The following is a 21,485-nucleotide window of genomic DNA, read 5'->3' on the forward strand; positions in this document are numbered from 1 at the left end:
TGGTGCTAATACTGGTGTTCAACTGTACTCCGTGTTTGTATGACAACAAAGTGCTATAATACCAGATTACGAAAGAAACAATATTGTCAACCTGCTACGCTAATTGCCTACTTAAGTCATTTTTTGTAATTTTGAGAACAAAGTATGAAATGTGGTTCAAGTATGCATCATTTACATAATCACTCTTAATTATTTCAGATTTTTCTTTTTCATTTGTATCATTATCATTTGTTTTTGTGCAAAGATTGGTGAATAGACATGTTTAAATGTATGCTTTAACCATATTTTGTACTTTGTTCTCAAAATTACAAAAAAAAACTTAGGCAATTAGCGTAGCAGGCTGACGATATAAAACATTCAAGTCAGTTCTAATATTTCCACATCACTTTTAATCAGGTAACTGTGTTCCCTGCTCATCTGATTGACAAAGCTAACTTAACGTAATAATATTTATATCAAATGTTCAATTCTGAATTGATACTCAACATTTCTCTGCTGTCAAATTTCTCACTCAAATTAACACAGGCTGTATCAAAAAAAGACTGGTACCAATGAGTTTTGATGGTTACTTAAAGTGGAAGCCCCACTTTTGGTTCAAGTTCCTTAGGGAATTAGTGAAGGTTAAAATATATCCATGTAAATTCTGTTCTGTCTGTGATCAAAGAAACAGGTGTAAGTCAGTTCTTCTGTGGTGAACTGACCAAGCGGTGCTTCTTGTTTAAAAGCCTTATTTCTTCCAAATGCAACATAGGGTCCTCTTGAAATTTATTGTTATGACTGTTTATGACCGTAATCAAAAAATTATGCAGATCCTATGCTGCATTTTAAAGTGACAGTCATGTCCATAAAACTCCATATTACTGGAATGTGATTGATGGGTAACAATCATTTTGATACACCCTGTAGCAGTGTTGTGCAAAAAAGCCACAACACCTTGATTTGTGCAATAAATGCTTTTCTAATATTTTTTGAAAATTGTTCACAGGCAAACCTGTGAAACTTTAGGTGTGTATAGCTCTAAGGTTTGGTTTTCATTCTAAGGATATCAAAATTGAAATCTATTTTACTGGCAAAAATGTATAATTGTCTATCCCTTAAAACCAGGCAACTTGGCTGAAGAGATGTTCACAGATTAAACTAAGCATCCTGTGTCGCAAAAAACCATATTGGAGCAGGATTTGCAGGGCTAGAATTTCAGTGAGAATCTATAATTTGACTCTCGCAAAGATTCCTGTGAGGATCAAACTTGATTCTCGTAAACATTTTGTGAGAATCAGAGGATGCTCGCAAAATATTGCAATAATTGATATCGCAAGAATTGTCACACTGTTTGGCGAAATTCTACCCCTGATTTGTCCAATGTCTCCAACAAGTTACAGTATTCATGACTTAACTCTGTCATTTAGGCTACTGCAGTTGAAATCCAAATCAAGTCAACTGTTCAGGTAACCCCATTTGAAATTTACCCTCCCTGTGTGGAAGATGAAGGTCATGTATTCCATAGGGGGTATATGTACTTCAAATGGAATGGCCAATTTAATATAGCCAACACCCAAATAGCAGGAAGTCAAGTAAAACATTTTTGAAAACATTTGCAAAACGTTAGAAAAGGTTGCCAGAAAATGTTTCATGTCAGGCCATAATAAAGGCTATAAAATGTTTTAATAACATTCAAAAACATTTCTGAAAACTTGCTGCAAACCAAGTTAAGTGTTGACAGATTATGAAAATGGCCATTTTTACAATAGTAGAGCACTTATGGGGGGTTTAGGGCAAGAAGGCCTTATCTGCAATAGCTGCCAGGTGTTATGTTTGGAGATTGTGTACAATATAGAATGCAGAAATTGTTAAAATGTCTACAAGGCAGCTATTGCAGATAGGGCCTTCTGGCTCTAATCCGCCATTATGATCTTCCTGGAGTGAATAATGTGATTTATCTAATTCTCACTATGTGATCTTAGTCCTTCTCTGCTATTGCGATGAGATGCGTATCAATTTCTGCCTCTGTCAAAACCCTGCACGAAGAAACAAAGAAAATAAAAAAGGAATAAATTTTTTAAAATAAAATTTGATCTTGTTGGCATATTTGTATGTAGATTTATTGGACTCCCTTAAGGGGTGGGGTATGAACGTTTGGACAGTATTTATTTTGGGACATTAGAGCACATCTGACATATCGAATTGCATTCTGAATACGAAGAATGTCATTCTGATATCAAATAATTTTGATTATTTGAAATTCGCAATTTAATACACATTTTATGGCAAATCATTACAAACTGATATTTAACAGTACTTGAAGTTAACTTTATAAATCTGATGAATTATACTTAAAGTGTATGTAGGTGGGATGAAAAGCCGACGATCAATTGAAAATTTTGACCTTTCGTATTGAAGATATGGATTTTTTTCCCCAAAACACCAAAAAAAATTAGGCCTTTTTGAGAAAAAAATCCATATCTTCAATATGAAAGGTCAAAATTTTCAATTGACCGTCGGCTTTTCCTCCCTGCTACATACACTTTAAGAATATATCATTAGATTTATATAATTTACTTGAGGACTGTTATATCAAAATTTGAAAAATATCAACTTTTTATAATTTGTCATAAAATTTGTATTATATTGTGATTTTCAAAAAATGAAAATTATTTGATATCAGAAAGACATGCTCCGTATTCAGAATGCAATTCGATAGGTCTGAGGTTCTCTCATGTCCCACAAAAAATACTGTCGAAACGCAATAAAAACTCATTTTAGATCCCTTAACATAACTGGAATTTTAGGCACTACTATTAGTGCCCCCCCCCTAAAAATCCCACCAGTAAACAAGGGAACATACTCTTAATTAATTCCTGCTTGGAATTTCAGAGGAGGAACTTTCTATTTGTAAGTGAATTTGTGACCAGATTTGGTCCAATCAGGCTAACATCGACTATAATGAAACTGATATATTAAGCAAAAAGCGAGAAGAAAAAACTCAATAAAAAACAGAAAAAAATAACCATATAAAAGGTTCATAACTTTGCAACCAAGTATTCAAGAGAACTGGGGATTCGACAGCAGTAATTTTAGGTACTGATAAAGTTAATGGAAGTAACTCAATTGTCAAAATTTCTGGCTTTAGCCTGAGTGGATCAAATTGGGACACCATTTACTCTAAGGCAAAAGAGCCCTTGTGCACAATTAGGCAAAATCTTTACAGTATAACTGGTGGTACTACTAATGAAAGCCAGCATTTCTTTCCCAAATTTGCTCAAAAATCAAACAAACAATTCTGGCAACTGCCTTCTTCAATGCCCTCTCTTGATTTAAAAGTCAGACATAATCACACTGCTGAAATAGAGGGCCTCCTTTTTATCAAAACTTCATAGCACTGTTTTCAGCATTTCTCTGATATGTCCTAATCATCCACTGCACAGTTCCGCAATATGCGAGGAGAGCCTGGATGTGGCAGTATACATAATGGAAATTGAACCAGTAATTAAACATTGTGTTAAGTTAGTTACATAATTCTTCCTTTCATATCTGTTGCCAGTTCGAGGCTCTGTACAATGGCGGAACTGTGCAATGGGCATGTTCTAAAGATGTCAAATTTGATTCCTAGAATCACAGCCATAATAGTTTAACATTAATTTAATTGTAATCTGTGATACTTAAGGGGGTACTACACCCATTGATTTTTTTTTTGCATTTTGTGAAGAAATTAAAAAAAATTGGACAAAGTGGTATGCAAAATGAAGGGCAAATCTTCTCGTTTTATTGGTGGCATCGGTATCAACGTAGCTTACATGCTTTTAAAAGTAGAAGCCAAAAGGTGGTACATCACTGATGATTTAAATTCACTTCATTTTGGAAAGCTTACTATCAGCGGATTTCGTTAAAATTTTGGATATGTGTTGCTAACACGTTAGGGAAATAAAGTTGATATGTAAAATGGGAATAAGTGGTTCCTGATTTCTTTTATGACTTCATGAACTTGGCGCTCCACAACTATCAAAAAAGGAACTGGTTAAAATGCTTCTATTTTCAATGTTGAGCTATATTTTGTATTTTTAACTTGCGACATTATTTCACTGAAACATAATTAAGCCCCAGGTAACAGGTTACCACAACCATACTGCAGCAATGTTGAAAAAAATTGTATTTCTTGTCACCTATACCACCATATTGGGTAGTTTTCCGTAAGCATAACTTTTGTGATTTTGGTAACTATTTTATATTTATTTGTGAAATCCATGTCAACTAGGCATTCTAAATTGTACTCACCATTTACATCCCAAGGTATATTAGTATATCCACCTTGCACTTCTCGATATATATCCAGTTAAAGACAGAATATCAAAATTATTCCTCATTATGATATCACAGACTCTTACATGTGTATTCAAAATTTAATGCTTAAATTTGACCTGAAGTCCTGAACCAATTGACCTATAACCTGACATACGGTGACCTAATAGCCTTTTCTTCTCCTAACAACACATTATATAATTAAATTGACTAATGACTATTCATCCATTGTGTAAGTGTTTATTTAATTTATTCAGTGTTATATATTTTGCATGCACCACTATAGATTTTCTATAGAGAGTATAACAAAGGATTTAATGTATTCTATTCATGTACCCTACTTGAACATGTTGAAAAGAATAAATTATAGTTTGTTATGAAACACAGATCTGAGTTACTAGGATACACAGTAAACAAAAAATATATAGGGCTAAAATGACTTACTACAATGTGTAAAAGCATTTTTTTTCTTCTTTTTTTTCATTTTTTTTATATTTCACATGATCCGTGCATATTTCTGCTAGCTATAAATGAAAAAACATTTTTTTAGACCAATCAAACCAATATATGGGTGTAGTATGCCCTTAAAGGTATATGGTCCACTTATTTGGAAGGAGTTCTATACTCTTGTATTGAAGCCTATCATCCAATCCATGTTTAGTAGAGCACCTTTTCCCTTCTATCATATTGTCATTGGGCAAAAAAAAAACCTCCTATGTCATTGGCCCCTGAACATGTTTAAAGCAAAACTGCCTACATAACTAACCCCTTAGCAGTTTTGTTTTAAACATGTTTAAGGGCCACAAGTACATATGTTTTTCCTGCTCAGCAACAATATGTCCCTCTGTAGCTCTCTGCTTCTCACTCCTTCCTTTCTCACTCTCTCCGTCCCTGGCATCTCTCACCCTATATCACTTTCTGAATGTTAGTTATCCTTTGTAACCATTACTACTACCAAGTCACTGGGCTTCAAGTCAGCCCCTCTCACCCCCTCTCCCTTACCCGCTATCACCTCTACCCATGCTTACCTGAATTTTTGGTTATCCCTGGTCACCACTGCTACTTCTATTTCACTAGGCTTGAAGTCAGCAGACAGCACTGATGATAAACACTTGATAGCAGTCTGTCAGGGAAAAAAATAATAATGATGTAACATTATAGGTCTAAGACTCAGAAAATTGGTAAGAATAAGGGTTGCCAAACTAGCTCAATTTGGCGATTTTGAAGATTTTCCACACAACTTTTGACAATTTCCTGTCCCATAGAAACCAATGGTTAGAAAACATTAGCTTATCGACTTCCGATAGTTTGCTGTCCCATATAGGAGCCAATAGTCAAGATAAAAATTGGGTGACATTTTGATAATTTGATCTGCAATGAAATTTTTTGGCTACCCTGAGAAGAATCAGAGAATCAATAATCATTGCAATCACACTCCTTAAGGCAGGTCGGAGGGGAACATAACCTAGCAGTGTTTGCACCGAAATATTGAGACGGATAAAGCCGACATAAATGAAATTTAAACCTGTTTATCTGCACTACTATTTTGATAGCTACAGTATCACGTCTCATCAAAGACGCATCATGATGAAATGACTGATCAGGCACTGAACTATTGATCTGTGACACAATAATGGTGGTATGATGTCTCAGGACAACATTCAATGCCCAGTACAGGTACTACAATGCACACTTGCTAAATAGAACCTTTGTCAGCTGAAATTAGTCCATGACCAGATCTCACCCATTCCCATATGTTGTGCACTCCCAATTTGGTTGATTCACAATACGACACGCCTCCAGCATTTGCTGAGAGATATATCAAAATACGCAGTGTATAATGGGAAAATGTCGACATCCCAAGCCAGCGTAATTTGAATAAACGCATATGAATATTATGTCATTGTGTGTTTAAATGTCAATATAATGATGTTACACACTAATGCGCAATATAACTTATTTACAAATATAGTAGATCCATTTTAGTCTATTGATCGCTTTTGAATCCTTCATGGCGCTGTTTTCGACATAATTATTATCACACTCACGTGAAAATCCAATGGTGGCTAGAATGGCGATGTCTACGTCAACACTGAAGGTCACAAATTTGACTAGCAAGAGCAACCGCTGGTAGCGCATCGTATTGTGAATCTCCAGAATTTAAACAAAACAAGTTAAACAACACCTACCTCCACTGTCTGATCAAATGTGAAATCCTGTTTCTTCTTGAGTTTCTTTTCTAGAAAGCTGTTGGCCTCTGTTTGTTTTGTGCCTACGCTGGTAGCCTTATATCCACAGAAGTAACCCGCTGGATCAGTTTTGAATATCTGAGGACCAACCTCATCATCCCAGCCAATCAGAATCATACCTGGAGGAAAGAAAACCATGCAATGGGTTATTCCAGTTGGGGTGAAGATTTTAAATGGAGTCATCCATTCAGGTAACTTCATTTGAAATTCACACCCCCTGTGTGAAAGATTAAGGTCATGTCTTCCATAGGGGGGTGTATGGATTTTAACTGGAATAGCCCAGTACCCCGCTGGATCAGTTTTGATTATCTAAGGACCAACTTCATCATCCCAGCCAATCAGAATCATACCTGGATAAAAACATGCCATGTTCATTTCTTCCACGCAGGGAGTGTAGATTTCAAATTGAGTCACTCATTCCGGTAACCCCATTTGAAATTCACTCTCCCTGTTTGGAAGAAAAGGTCATGTCTTCCATAGAGGGTGTATGGCTTGAGATATTCCAGTTGAGATCCATACAATCCCTATGGAAGACATGACCTTAATATTTTCACACAGGGGCGTGAAGATTTCAAATGGAGTCACCCATTCAGATACACACCTTGTGAGAAAGATTAAGATCATGTCTCACATAGGGGGCAAATACATTGGGGTAAACTGGAATACCACAATCTATACACCCCCTATGGAAGACATCACAGGTCTTTATCTAAATAAATAATCTTCCACACATTTGAGTGTGAATTTGAAATAGGGTTAACTACTATAATGGTTGACTCTATTTGAAATCTACACTCCCTGTGTGGGAGATTAAGGTCATGTCTTCCATATGGGGTGATGAATATCAGTTGGAATAGCCCAACATTTTCATTATTGCATTCTGTCATAAATATGTTGCTATGAAAAAGGTGATAAAACCAAGCACTTCTGATATCAGAAAAGTACAGCACTGTTTTTTTTGGGTGGGGTGGGGTGGGAATAAAAATATTATACTTTTTGCCAAATGAAAACATAGCAAAATCTTAATCCTTTATTTAGTTCTTACTGGCAATAAAATAGTTCAGGCCCTGTCCTATAGACCCGTATACATTTTTCAAAGAGGAAAGTTTGAAAGTTGATTCGAGTAGGGTATACATAGGTCTTCCAAATTCTACTAGGTGGAAAATTCCAAACCCGGGCAAACTCTGTATACAGCCATTTTTCAAAATGGCCGCCAAAATATACTTATGAACCAAGTAAAATGACAATAACTCTGAAACTACTTGACCTAGAGGGGTGATTGAGGTGTCTATCCCCACTAAATCAAGGCTGTCTGATTGAATGAAGGGGGTTTCATGGATGTCTGAGGTCCAGGACACCTGGAATCCAAGATGGCCGCCAGTAGCAACCATAATCATCATATTAGCCAGATGATATGACAATAATTCGAATCTGCCTGACCTACAAGGGTCATTGAGGTGTCTATCCCCACTAAATCAAGGCTGGCTGAGTGAATGAAGGGGGTTTCATGTATGTCTGAGGTCCAGGACACCTGAAATCCAAGATGGCCGCCCATAGCAACCATAAATCATCAAATTAGCGAGGTGTAATGACAATAATTCGGAAGTTACCTGACCTACATGGGTCATTGAGGTGTACATCCCCACTAAATCAAGGTTGGCTGAGTAAATGAAGGGTTTTCATGGATATCAGAGGTCCAGGACACCTGAATTCCAAGATGGCCGCCTATAGCAACCATAAATAATCAAATTGTGATTTGATAATAATTCGGAAATGACAATAATTCGGAATCTGCCTGACCTACAAGGGTCATTGAGGTGTATATCCCATTAAATCAAGGTTGCCTGAGGGAATGAAGGGGGTTTCATGGATGTCTGAGGTCTAGGACACCTGAAATCTAAGATGGCCGCCCGTAGCAACCATAATCATCATACATGTATTAGCCAGATGAAATGACAATAATTCGGAATCTGCTTGACCTACAAGGGTCATTACGAGGTCTCTATCCCTACTAAATCAAGACTGTCTAATTGAATGAAGAGGGTGTCGTGCGGCCCTGATTTGGTAAAACGATCTAACTTGAAATTAGTCCCAAACAAAAATGTTTGGTAGACTCATAACCGGTGCGATCTTACCTTTCCGATGTTGATTAAGATACTTCTTGCATCGATCCCGAGATGCGGAAAAAACCAATAGTCATTTTGTCCCACATAAATGAATAAATAACAAAACCCCGATCCCCGAGTGGACTCACCCATTCGGTGACGTCCACTACGATAATCATCCCTTATCCGACTTGGGCAGCCCCTACTCGGCCAAACTTGTAGGGGCGGCGGGGTCGGGATAATCAACATCGGAAAGGTAAGATCGCACGGTTATGAGTCTACCAAACATTTTTGTTTGGGACTAGACTCAGTACACGGTCGATCTTACCGCTTCCGATGTTGATTAAGATACTTCTTGCATCAACATCTGAAAGATCGATCTAGCAAGTAACCGACGGATGGAGGTACAAGATTGGCCAGCATCTGATAAGGATCGGGAGAGTGGGTAGCATGGTAATCGCGAGGTCAAACTATTTCCCCCCTCACGGCCGGAAACAGAAAGACTACGTGAACAGACAAAAACCCTGAACTGAAAGTTCAGTGGTTAAGAATAGAAACACTGGTTCTTACCATGTTGGAATTCTGATTGTCCATAAAACACCTGATACCCAACCACCATATTATCTCCGCAGAATAGCCCTGGAGAACTTATCGCCTGGTCGTTGGTTTACGTTTTTGTAGTAAACCGTGGAAAAGGACGACAGGTTCTTCCAAGACACAGCCTGACAAATCTCTTCTATGGGGACCCCCTATGGTAGGCCCACGAGGATGAGATAGATCTGGTTGAGTGGGCCTTGGGGCGAGCGTCTCTTGCCGCCCCCGAGTCCACCAACACCTGGACCAGCCACCGTGCCAGAGTCTGTTTAGCGGCTGGACCGTGCGGTTCTGCGTGAGTGATAAATAAGCGGTCATGAGCCCCTCTTAAGGTTTGTGTTCGGCCAAGGTAGTGCTGTAGCGCCCTCACGGGCACCACAACCTGTCTTCGACTATTGATTTGAACCCTGCCCAATACTGGGGAGGAAGAGGGCGAGTGTCGGAATGTACTTCGCTCATTTTTGCAAGGAAATCCGGGCGAAGAAACAGCGTCGCTCCGTTGTTAGTAATCACGGAGGCTGACTTGAGACTGCGTGCAACTCTGAGCAGCGCCGTCCGAAGCCAACGCCAGAAGAAAGGCCGCCTTAAGAGTGGCGTATTTAAGGGTCGCTTTTGACAGGGGCTCAAAAGGGGACCCTTAATATACTCCAAGACTGTGTTGAGGTCCCATGGAGGGACCACCTTCCTTTCGGGCGCTCGTTGAACATACCGTCGAGAAGAAGACTTAGGGACCCATCTGAATTGATAGTCGACCCGTCTTCAAATCCCCGATGAATCGAGAGAATGGCTGACTTATAGTTGGCTATCGTTGCCTGCTGAAGTCCTGACCTGAACTTTTCTGTCAGAAAATCTGCCACTAGAGGCACAGGGGCTCTAGTGGGAGATGTATTTCTCTCATCGCACCATGCGTAGTAGGGAGCCAAAGCGCTGACTATACGTGCGGAGGGTAGACTCTCGTCTACCCCGGCGATGAGAGAAGCAGCTTCTGATGAAAAGCCTCCCTCCGCCGCACGTTCACTGATAAGGGCCATGCAGCTAACTGCAGGTGCTCTAGTGGTAGACTTGGTACCTCTCCTCCGGGCATCCGGAGTAGATTTGGTAACTCGGGGAGTACTCGCGGCTGTGCCGCTAGTAGATCCACCATCGGTCGAAACCACAGGTGTTTCGGCCAGAACGGTGCTATCAGAATGACGTTGCAATCCTCCCTCCCGATCTTGGTCACTACCCTTGCGAGCAGTGAGATCGGGGAAAGCGTAAGCAGTCATTCCTCCCCAGTCTCACGGACAGAGCGTCCACGGCGAATGCCTGTGGGTCTGCGACCCTCGAGCAGTACACGGCAGCTGATGATTGCGATGAGATGCGAACAAATCTATCGAGGGGGGGGACATCACCTCGAAGATCGTCTGGGCGACCTGCGGAGCAAGGGACCATTCTGTAGGTCCCGACACCTTTCCTCGTGACAGATCGTCCGCGAGGATGTTGGTGACTCCCGCTATGTGCATCGCTCTCAACGTAATCTGCCTGGCCTTGCACCACCCTATCAGGCGTAGTGCGTGCAGGCACAACCGTGGTGACCTGGTGCCCCCCTTGTCTGTTGAGGTAGGCTACACGGTTGTGTTGTCCGTTTGGACAACGATATGAGATCACGATCACCTTCTCGAAATGCTGGAGAGTTCTCTCCACTGCCCAAAGTTCGAGAAGGTTGATATGGAACTCCGTCTCCGTGGCCGACCATAGGCCCCAGACTGAGTCCCGTGGATGTGGCCCCCAGCCCAGCTTTTGACGCGTCGGTCGTCACTACGTGGACGCACCGCTGGTGCAGGGAACCTGACACCTTGAGTCAAATTGGGCTGATGGGTCCACCACCAGAGTTCTCTCGCGCGATCTCCGACATCGGAACCGCGAGGATATTGGTGACGACTGGGCCTGTAAAAGGCTAGAAGGTGTAGTTGTATAGGCCTCTTGTGAAAGCGGCAGTACGGTACGTGGTCTACCATACTACCAAAACCTTCATCCATGCCACAGCGGGTGCTCCCTCTGACTCGGCCAAGAGTCGGGCACACCTCGCCATGTTCGTCACCCTCTCGGGTGAGGGCGCCGCGATCCCCTCCTTGAGGTTGATCTGGGCCCCTAAGAATAGTGGTGTCTCGTCGGGACCAAATTGGATTTCTTGGCGTTGATCAGAAATCCCAGGTCCCGCACCGCACGGACTACTAACTCCACGAGACACTGTGTCTCCAGTGGGGTGCGTCCGTAAATGAACCAATCGTCCAGGTAGCAACACATGTTGACTCCCCTGCGCTTCAGGTGCGCTGCCACCGCCCTGACCAGGAGTGTAAACACTCTGGGGAGGTGGACAGCCGAATGGCAGGCATCGAAACTGGTAAGTTTGACCCTGTACCTTGAAGCGTAGAAACCTCTGATCTTGAGGTGCGATCGAACATGCAGATATGCGTCCGAGAGATCTAGCGATGCCGCCCACATACCCTTGATGGGGCAGGCTAGCACCGGCGAAGTCTCCATTCTGAACCTCTTGGGCCTGATGAACTCGTTCAACGGCTTGAGGTTCAGAATGAACCTCAGTCGCCGGTCTTCTTTGGAGCCAGAAAAAAGTGCTCCAAAACCCCTTGGTGAAAGGGGGTAGACCGGGACAATCGCTTGCTTCGTGAGAAGCTGAGTGACCTCTGATAGTAGTGCCCGGCGCTGGGGGCCGTCTGGCGGCACTACCGTGGACCTCTGAATCGTGCAGGCGCACGAGGGTGGCTGGTAAATTCCAGCCTGTAACCCCACTGACCACTGACAATACCCAGGCGCCCGGTGAGATGGCATGCCATCTCTGGGCGTAATGCACAGCGGCCGCCCACAGGGGAATCCCCTGTGGAAGTCAAACCTGCCGGCATGGACTGTCGACCGCCGTGCCCTCAGGACCGATCTGGTTTGCCACCCTTAGAAGAACGGCTCTTCTTAGGGGGCTTGCCATACGATCCAGAACTACTCTTGCGCTTCCCAGATTTTTTGGGAGGTGCTGGAGTAGCCTCGGGCTCGGGTGTAGTCTGTGGTGCGCGTCCTGCTGAAGCCGGAGCTGGCGCTGAAGAACGCTTAGAAGACTTCTTCTTCTTGTGCTTCTTCTTCGCCTTACTGCCCTTCCCCTTGGTCAGGGCAGCCTCTGACTTCTTCAGAGTGCTCTCATTGGTGGCCTTCTTTGCCCGGTCCTCCACCGTAGCGCAAAAGGCCTGTCCAAAGAGTAGCCCCTGTCCCACCGAGTCAGACTTCTTCATTGCTTCAGCAAAGTCGGAGCCGTAAGTTGACTGGAGGGACAGCCAGGCCCTCTCCCGGCGGCGAGATGACATCCTATGGGCTAGGCCCATAGAACTCTCGTTGAGGTTAGCTGTTAGCACCGCTAACAGATTAACCTCATGGAAGAGTTCGGCGTTGCCCGTGGTCGTTCGCTACCTTCCTACCGAGGTGCTCGGCAAGCGTGGTAGCGACGCTAGAGACTCTGATAAGCGGCGTGCTCGCTTATCGATGAGCTTTAGCTCCTCCTCCCACTGGGGGAGAGCGACCCGTGCGCCTTGGCGCAGCGGCAGGCGCTTGGCAACGCGTCTGGATCCATGTCAGGGACCCTGAGGTAGGTTTCAGAGTCCTCCCTGCGAAACACGCAGTGGAAGCGTGCAAGCACGCGGGCGTCGAAGCTCCAGCGAGCCTGACAGCCCTACTGAAACCTACCCTTGAGGTCCGCCGGGAATGCAAGTGCGGGCGACCCTTGTGTGGACGCCGCTAGCTGGGCATCCTACTGAAAAGATGCCCTGGTCCTCCTGAACGGACTCCTCCTGAGAGAAAGCCAGGCCCAAACCTTGGGCCACACGGCTCATCACCTCAGCGGTGTCCGCAGGTAGACCATTGCTAGCGAGTTCCTCACGGGAAGCGGGGAAGGATACCTGAAGCTAGCTGCACAGCCTCATCAGACTGTGAGTCGCTACTGGTGTCATCTTCCGACTCCTTTCCCTCGCCTTCAGACTCTGACTCACTCTCTGATGAGGAAGAGATCTGACGACGGGCATCTGAAGGTGGACAGGGAGGTGTCGCCACCGTGTGGCTAGCCAACTGAACACCAGCAGAAGAGGGAGTACTCCCGCTAGACCCGAGATGCTAGCTATAGCACCCGGGATCCGTGACGCTCTCGCTGCTGTCGCCCTAGCCATAGCAGTGTGCGGCCTACCCTGAGCTGTAGCAGGGGTAGCCACTCGCCGCCCGGGTTGGGTAACAACTGGTGGTACTGCTTGCCCAACGCTAGGCGGCACTTGCCACGGTGCTAGACCGTGGAAGAAACCACCCTGCGGCGGATACCACGGGGCATACCCTGTTGGTAGCTGACCCTGAAAGGATCCGCCACCAGGGAAACCCCATGGAGCGGCAGTACCAGTACCGCCTCCCCCTGTTGCCACAGAGACTGTGGTAACCAGGACGAAAGTACTGCGGTACCTGCGTGGTTGTAGCGTAGGTGCCCGGTAGGGCTCCCGGCTGCGTACCACTGTACCCATGCCTCACAGCGTTCCCGCTAGAGGATCAAGCCGTGTGTATGGGTACCCGCTATACTGGCTGTCCCTTGGCTAAAAGGAGCTTGCCTAGTATCACGGGTAGCTGAGCGTGTATACCCTCGATCAGTCACCTCGCTACCTGAATAGGCAGTATCGATCAATGGAGCCATGCTCCGCTGAATAGATAGTGATCGATCAGAAGAGGGTAATTGACCCATTGACTGTAATGGATCACCCACGCTCTGCTGGCTCTCGAGGACATAAGTGGGTTGTTGATCAGCCAGGCTGTTCAAACTACCTACCCTAACCTCTTGAGCCTCGCCCAAGGTCGCTGTGTGTGGCGGACCACTCACGGCAGCTATGGGGCGTGCATAGTGGCTACCACTGAAGTCAAGCCGTAGCTTCGTCTCGGTAGCTGCCACTGTTTGCACTTGGGTCGCTGTCCCGTGAGAGACTGCGAGCCCAACCCGGTATAGCCGCTTAGCCAGTCCCGGAGGACAGCCGGCAGCCATTCCAAGGCCCAGGGAATCACTCGGCGGTCCCACCATGGACGCTGCCGTGTGACAACCCCAGTTGGTTCTGCTAAGACTACACCTGAAGCGTTAGCCCCGGTATCGTCTCTGCTAAACCCATGCACGTTTTCATTCGACCCTTGCGGGGAACGAAAGGCGTGCTGCGTGCCGTGGATCAACCCAGGCAAGCCCGGGGCTCCACTGGCACGCTGCGTGCTACAGACCGGCCGAGGCAAGTCCGCTGCACGCTGTATGCTAGATTCAACCCAGGCAAGCCGGGTACCCTTGGCATACTGTCCGTCGCCGGCTACTTCCGCGGGTGCTAGACCCGCTCGTTCGCCAGCACGAGGCGGGTGTCCACCTGCAAGAAGCTCGCTAGAGATCTCACTGGTAGACTGGTACTCGCCTGTTAGGGCAAGTACCGCCCTGCTGCCTGCTACTAGCTTAGACGTTAAGTCAGTGCTTTCGCTGGCTGCTAGGCCTTCGGGCTCGCTAGCAGTCCCGGAGGGTCCGCCTGCTTGCCGGGACCGGAGCCCCAGAGGTTACCTTAGCGTGGCCCTTGCCCGCCTCGCTAGTACCTACCATATCAATCTTACCTGTAGGCTTCTGTTTCTTAGTCTTCGTCTTCTGTCTGTGTCGAAGACCTAAGCAGCGCTACTTTCTAAATCCTCAAGTGGATGTCCGATAAGCCTATGCAAAAGGAAGCACACTTATTTGATTTAGAGCAATCCCTGTGGGAGTAGCAGAGTGGATGCGGGTCCCACTCTGGTACAAGGGAAGGGCATGATTGACAAGGCCTAGACATTGTAGTAATCGGGGAGCGTACAGCACTACCCCCCCCGAACACAAGCTCAAGCCCAATAAACAGACCCACACGCACAGTGGCTGACGCTGATGTAGTGGTATGATATAAAAATATATATACAAAGGGATGAAAAACTGAAAACCTTTCGGGGAACAGCTGTCAGGCTGGTCCCTTCCGAAACCCACCGAACTCTTAGCAGTAACTCGTCATCAGACGCGTACTGAAAGATATAACGATAGAGCACACCATAAACATAGCGATAATCACTCACCATACATGTATACACAGTACTGTACAAACATCTATTGTAACTTACTAGTCTGTTATAGTTGTTTTACGTGAGAACAAAAATAAAATGGCGACCTAAGGGCGGCCATTTTGAAAACGTGTGTACCGTATATGAACGGAAACACACATACAAGCTAAGTTTTTGGATCGTTTTTGTCACTTTTCTAGCCGAAAAATGTCGTCAAAACTATCTCCCTAGCGACTATACTGGTTGGTTTTTACCTCAGTGTAACAAACAAACTGTATATCTAAATCCTTTGGTTCGTAATGATACTTAGCGTTGGTAAAGAAAAATCCACACGTCTATCTCATCTAGAAACCAAGGAGGATAAGGGATGATTATCGTGTGTGACGTCACCGAATGGGTGAGTCCACTCGGGGATCGGGGTTTTTGTTATTTATTCATTTATGTGGGACAAAATGACTATTGGTTTTTCCGCATCTCGGGATCGATGCAAGAAGTATCTTAATCAACATCGGAAGCGGTAAGATCGACCGGTGTACTGAGTCTTGGACATTTTGAGATAAATCCATATCATGGGTAATGTAAGGGCGCTCTTTCCATTGGTGACATCCTAAAATCACCACCATGCCACCAAATAATGAGATTTTTATATTTTCCAAGACATTATTTAGATCTGTTTAATAATTTATTTTATTCAAAAAGAATACGTCAAGTGTTCAAACTTTAAAGCTCTTTTCCTCGAAACAGCGATTTTAATTTCAAGTTAGATCATTTTACCAAATCAGGGCCGCACGGTGGTTGTCTAGGCTCACAAAAAGCTTAAGGTTCTTGGACCTGATTATACATTCAAGTACCATAACATGATTGCATGTTATAAAAGGTTTATAACATGCAATCGTGTTATGGTACTTGAAGTATAATCAGGTCCAAGAACTTTTTGTGAACATCGTCATCTTTGAGTTCAGCTACCTCTCGTCACTGCTCGTACACGTTTCCTACCAGTTTCACCACTCTGAAGTGACTGTGATTTCTTGCTCTTCTTTTGACAAATGATACTATTTTCAGGGTCTGGAGGAGCATGAGCAGGCTTGGGAATAAGGAGATTAAGTCCATCGATCTCAGATGTACTTTCTTCCTTTTCCTCTGTCATGTCTGTCAATTTCTACTTAATAATAATAATAATAATAAACAAAGATTTAATATAGCGCCCTATGCAGAAAAGCCTCAGGGCGCTTTACAGATAAAACAATGCAAAACCTTAAAAACTAACAAAAATAACTTAAACTTACACATGATACAACATGATAATATATACAAAATACAATAATATTACTATAACATGAGAATAGGCAAATTGTTTTTAAAATCAATACAAGTAGCAAGTAATATAAAATGTACAAATTAAAATACAAAATATGATATCATACAAAACACATTTGGTGATGTGACCGATGATGATGTGCGCTGTGAGGCTGCACTCTCATGTGCTCTGTCTTTTACCATCATTTAAACAGGCACAAGACACATACACTGTTTGAAAGTTATATCATCTTGCTTCAGTTTCATCAGAGACTTTATGGACCTATATTTGTGTTGTGTTTTGGGTGATCACGCTTCAAATATTTAATTTTTCATTTTGGATTTTTCATCACTGTGTATTTCATCTGTACCACCATTAAACACTATGCATGTGTTTGTATGTATTGGAGCTTGGATTTGCCTACATATAATAGCATCACTACTTGTTTGGACAGAACTTGCTAATGATCACCCATGGATCATGGATCAATCTACTCAAGTACCCATTAACTCAATGGCTTACTCAAGAGACTTTCTCCTATCAATCAATGAAAGTGTTAAACATCATTCACTTCCAAAGCCTGTGTTTGACACTATTTTCTCATTGGGAATCTCAAGATTTACACCCACAAGAAGAGGAAAGAAAGGTGGCAAAAAGTATAGGCATAAACTATCAAGGCCTATAGATACATCTTCAAATGGATTGTCTCTCTTTTCCCTTAACTGCCAGTCTGTCAAAACTAAATCAACTAAGGGTATAGTCACTGACTTGCTTGTTGAGCATGACATTGATATATTTGCTCTCACAGAGACCTGGATGGCTGGTGATGAATCTGATGACTTTTATGTATCCACACTTACTCCACCTGGCTATGATATATTTAATGTACCCCGAGGAGGGGGTGATCCCCATGGAGAGGTCGCTGTAGTGTTCAAGAAAGGCTTAAATGTTGCTTCTAAATCTGACAATAGCAATCGTCGCATTAAGAGTTTTGAGTACTGTGACATTGTGTTTACCAGTGGATCGAGATGTTTCACTCTGGTTACCATTTATAGACCCTGATACGGCCCACCGTAAATCGTTTTACTGCTTGCCCTGCACGACGCTCTTCCGATCTTGAGACTATGCCATCTCCAAGGGCGAATTGGTGCTTGTTGGAGACCTGAACCTTCATCTTGATGTGAGTGACGACCATGATACGCGGAGATTTGTTGACTTAACTGACAGTCTGGGTTTGATCCAGTCTGTTGTTGGCCCCACTCACCGATGTGGCCACACTCTTGATGTTGTCATTTCTCGCGAAATGGACAATCTAGTAAGATCCACTCACGTCCATGACTTAATATCAGATCATGCGCTCATTTCCTGTATCCTGCACCTTGATAAGCCAAAACCACCCCAGAAACTAATAACAGCCAGGAAATTCAGATCAATTGACCCGGTCGCTTTCAAAGAGGACATTGTCATATCTGATTTATCTACCTCTCCTGCTTCCAATGTCACTGACGCTGTTATCCAGTATAATGAAACACTTTCCTGTTTGTTAGACCAACATGCACCACCCCGTACACGATCTGTGGTGCCCAGAATTCAACAGCCCTGGTTTTCGGATTCTCTACACCAGATGAAAAAAGATCGAAGAAGGGCTGAACGAAAGTGGATTGTAAGTGGCTTAACTGTTGACTTTGAGATCTTCAAAGCAATCCGAAATAAATACAACAGTTCTCTCTATCTTGCCAAATGCACTTTCTATAACAACAAGATTGTGGACTGTGGCAATGACTTCAAGACTATGTTCTCAATCATCGGTGACATCCTTCACAATAAGCAACCTTCTAAGTTTCCTGATCATGACTGTCCAGGTGTCTTAGTAAACCAATTTGCGGACTTCTTCATGTCTAAGATTGTGACTATCAGATCTAATTTACCATCTGGTGGGTCAGATGCTGCAAATTCCAATCAGCTGCAGAGGAACTTACTGTGGAACAATTTCACCACTGTGTCTGAAGCTCACGTTAAGGAGATAATTATCAAATCTCCATGTCCTTCTTGTCTGCTTGACCCTCTCCCTTCTTGGTTGGTCAAGCAACAGTTGGATGCTCTTATGCCAGCAATAACATCCATCATAAACATGTCCTTAGAGGAAGGTGTGGTCCCAGATCCTCTGAAATCTGCTATCGTTATACCTTTGCTCAAGAAACACAATCTGGACCACAATATACTTAAACACTACCGTCCTGTGAGTAACCTTCCTTACATTTCCAAAGTGCTTGAGCGTGTAGTTGCAAAACAGTTGACTGATCATATGTCCAAACACCACCTTCACGAGCCCCTTCAGTCAGCATACAAACAGTTTCACAGCACAGAAACAGCTTTGATTAAGGTCCACAATGATATCTTATGGGCTATGGAAATGCAAGGTGTCACCATACTTCTGCTGCTCGATCTCAGTAGTGCATTCGACACCATTGACCATATGGTGTTACTCACAAGACTCCAAGACATCCTCGGAATCAATAATGTTCCTTTTGACTGGTTCAAGTCATATTTGTCAAATAGGGACGCAGCTGCGTGTGCATTAATGGAACTTTCTCCAACCTACAGTTCCTCCGCTATGGTGTGCCACAGGGTCGGTACTCGGACCGCTCCTATTTTTAATTTACATTCTCCCCATTGGCTCGGTCATTCGCAAGTATGGCATGAAACTACACATATACGCTGGACGACACTCAGATATATGTTTCCATCTGTCCTACATCAGCTGACGGTGTGAAGAGTGCTGTGGCAACACTTGAGCAATGTGTTAGACGAGGTTCAGACATGGATGTCTCATAATTTCTTGAAACTCAGTGCCAAAAAAACCGAAGTCATTGTGTTTGGATTCCACGCTCAGCTTGCCAAGTTCAATCTTTCATCTGTGAATATCGCTGGCATTGATATCCCTGTTCTGGGTAATCCCGTAAAGAACCTGGGGTCATGTTTGACCGCAGCATGACTATGTCTGCGCGAGGTGGCTAATATTGCAAAATCTGCCAATTTCCAGCTGATTAACATTGGGACGTGCTCGTAAAATGCTAACCACCGAATCTACCAAACTTGCCATTCATACTCTTGTCACCTCAAGACTCGACTATTGTAATAGTTTACTTGTCGGCATCAGCGAAACGCTTTTCAAGCGTCTTCAAAATATCCAGCGTACTGCTGCACGCCTAATTACCAGGAACGCAAGTATGACTCCATCACAAATGATCTCATTGACATGCACTGGTTACCCATTAAGCAACGAGTTGATTTTAAAATCCTGGTCCTCGTTTACAAATCTTCTCACAAACAAACTCCGGATTACATTTCTGATATGCTTCATGAACAAACTGATCGTGCAGACGCCTTCGCTCCACAACATCAACAACACTTTTCATTGAACAAAGAACTCAACATTCAACATTCGCGGACAGGTCTTTCTCTTGCTATGGACCCCGCATCTGGAACAAACTGCCCAAACACATCAGAAATGCAGAATCCATTGTCATTTTTAAGAAACTGGTTAAACATCACCTGTTTGGAATTGCGTATAAGCATTAACTTTCTTTGTAATTGTGTATATTTTGAATTGATATTATGTATGTATTTCTTTTCATTTGTTTGCATATGATGTTCTTTGTATGTGTCCAGCGCCTTAGTGCAAGTTTTCTTGGTTTTAGGCGCTATATAAGTTTCAGGGATTGATTGATTGATTGATTGACCGGCACATGAAAAAGCATGATAACCCAGGAGAGGAGAGGTTACCAGCACTTGCACTCTCAGCGAAGATCAACAGCATCTTGCTCCCATTGAATGGTAAGTTGGGCTGGGTGTTATTAAATGCACAATATAACATTATACATGAACAATAATACAAAGTATGGAAGTAAGTTTAAATGTGACCGGCACATGAGGTAGAAATAACCCAGGAGAGAGAGAGGTTACTAGCACGTGCACTCTCAGCAAGATAAAGGCAACAGCATCTTGCTCCCATTGAAGAGCGTAAGTGTGGGAAAGGGTGTTAGATTGCACATTATCGCCGTAACAAATTAAAAAAAAAAGATGGGGTTTAAGCGAATGTGACCGGCACATAAGGCGAGAAATAACCCAGGAGAGGAGAGGTTACTAGCACGTGCACTCTTCAGCAAGATCAAGGCAACAGCATTTTGCTCCCAAAGATGGTAAGTGGGCTGGGTTTACATAATTGCACAAAGCGAATAGATACACAAAAATACAGCATTACTGATCCTGATGAAAATACATGGTAAAAAGATGCGTCTTGAGCTTGGACTTGAAAACGTCGACAGATGAAGATTGACGGATTGCTTTTGGAATCTGGTTCCATAAATTAGCAGCAGCGAATGAGAAGGACCTAGCACCATACGATTTTGTAGATGGATTCGTTGTTACCAAACGACATTCAGAAGCAGATCTTAGCGTTCTGGTGGGTACGTATTGGTGGACAAGGTCAGTAATAAACTCAGGGGCCAATCCGTGAAGGGCTTTGTAGCAGAGAAGCAATATCTTGAACGCTATCCGCTGTTGCATTGGTAGCCAGTGCAACTTTTTACTTGTAACATTAACAAACAAAATTAACAATCAATAACGTAACCTTGGTTAAGTGGGCAACCCCGAGTCAAATCATTTGCAAGAGTTATAACTGTGGAAATATGCATGTGGATGCTATGTGTAGTCATCTTGTATTTTAGGGCTCATATTGAAATTCCCTTACACAGGAAGGTGTGCGCTATCCTGCAGCTTTCCTGTGCTAGCCTTCTTTTGTTACAATCCTGGGCAGGGTGTATCATTGATGCA

The 21,485-nt window shown here is 43.5% G+C and overlaps 1 protein-coding gene across 1 annotated transcript in view; it reads right to left on the reverse strand.

Moving 5' to 3' along the window:
* Positions 1-366: 366 nt before the first annotated feature.
* LOC140146147 (proteasome subunit alpha type-6-like) overlaps positions 367-21,485 on the reverse strand; it is a 31,719-nt gene continuing 10,600 nt past the window's right edge. Inside the window, exons 5-7 of the mRNA XM_072167907.1 lie at positions 6,483-6,661; positions 5,322-5,416; positions 367-2,015 (exon numbers count right to left, since the gene is read on the reverse strand). Of these exons, the coding sequence (XP_072024008.1) occupies positions 1,958-2,015; positions 5,322-5,416; positions 6,483-6,661 (332 nt within the window). The 3' untranslated portion in view covers positions 367-1,957. The remainder of the gene's footprint in view (positions 2,016-5,321; positions 5,417-6,482; positions 6,662-21,485) is intronic.

Source organism: Amphiura filiformis, chromosome 2 (assembly GCF_039555335.1).
Source record: "Amphiura filiformis chromosome 2, Afil_fr2py, whole genome shotgun sequence".
Taxonomy (NCBI): Eukaryota; Metazoa; Echinodermata; class Ophiuroidea; order Amphilepidida; family Amphiuridae; genus Amphiura; species Amphiura filiformis.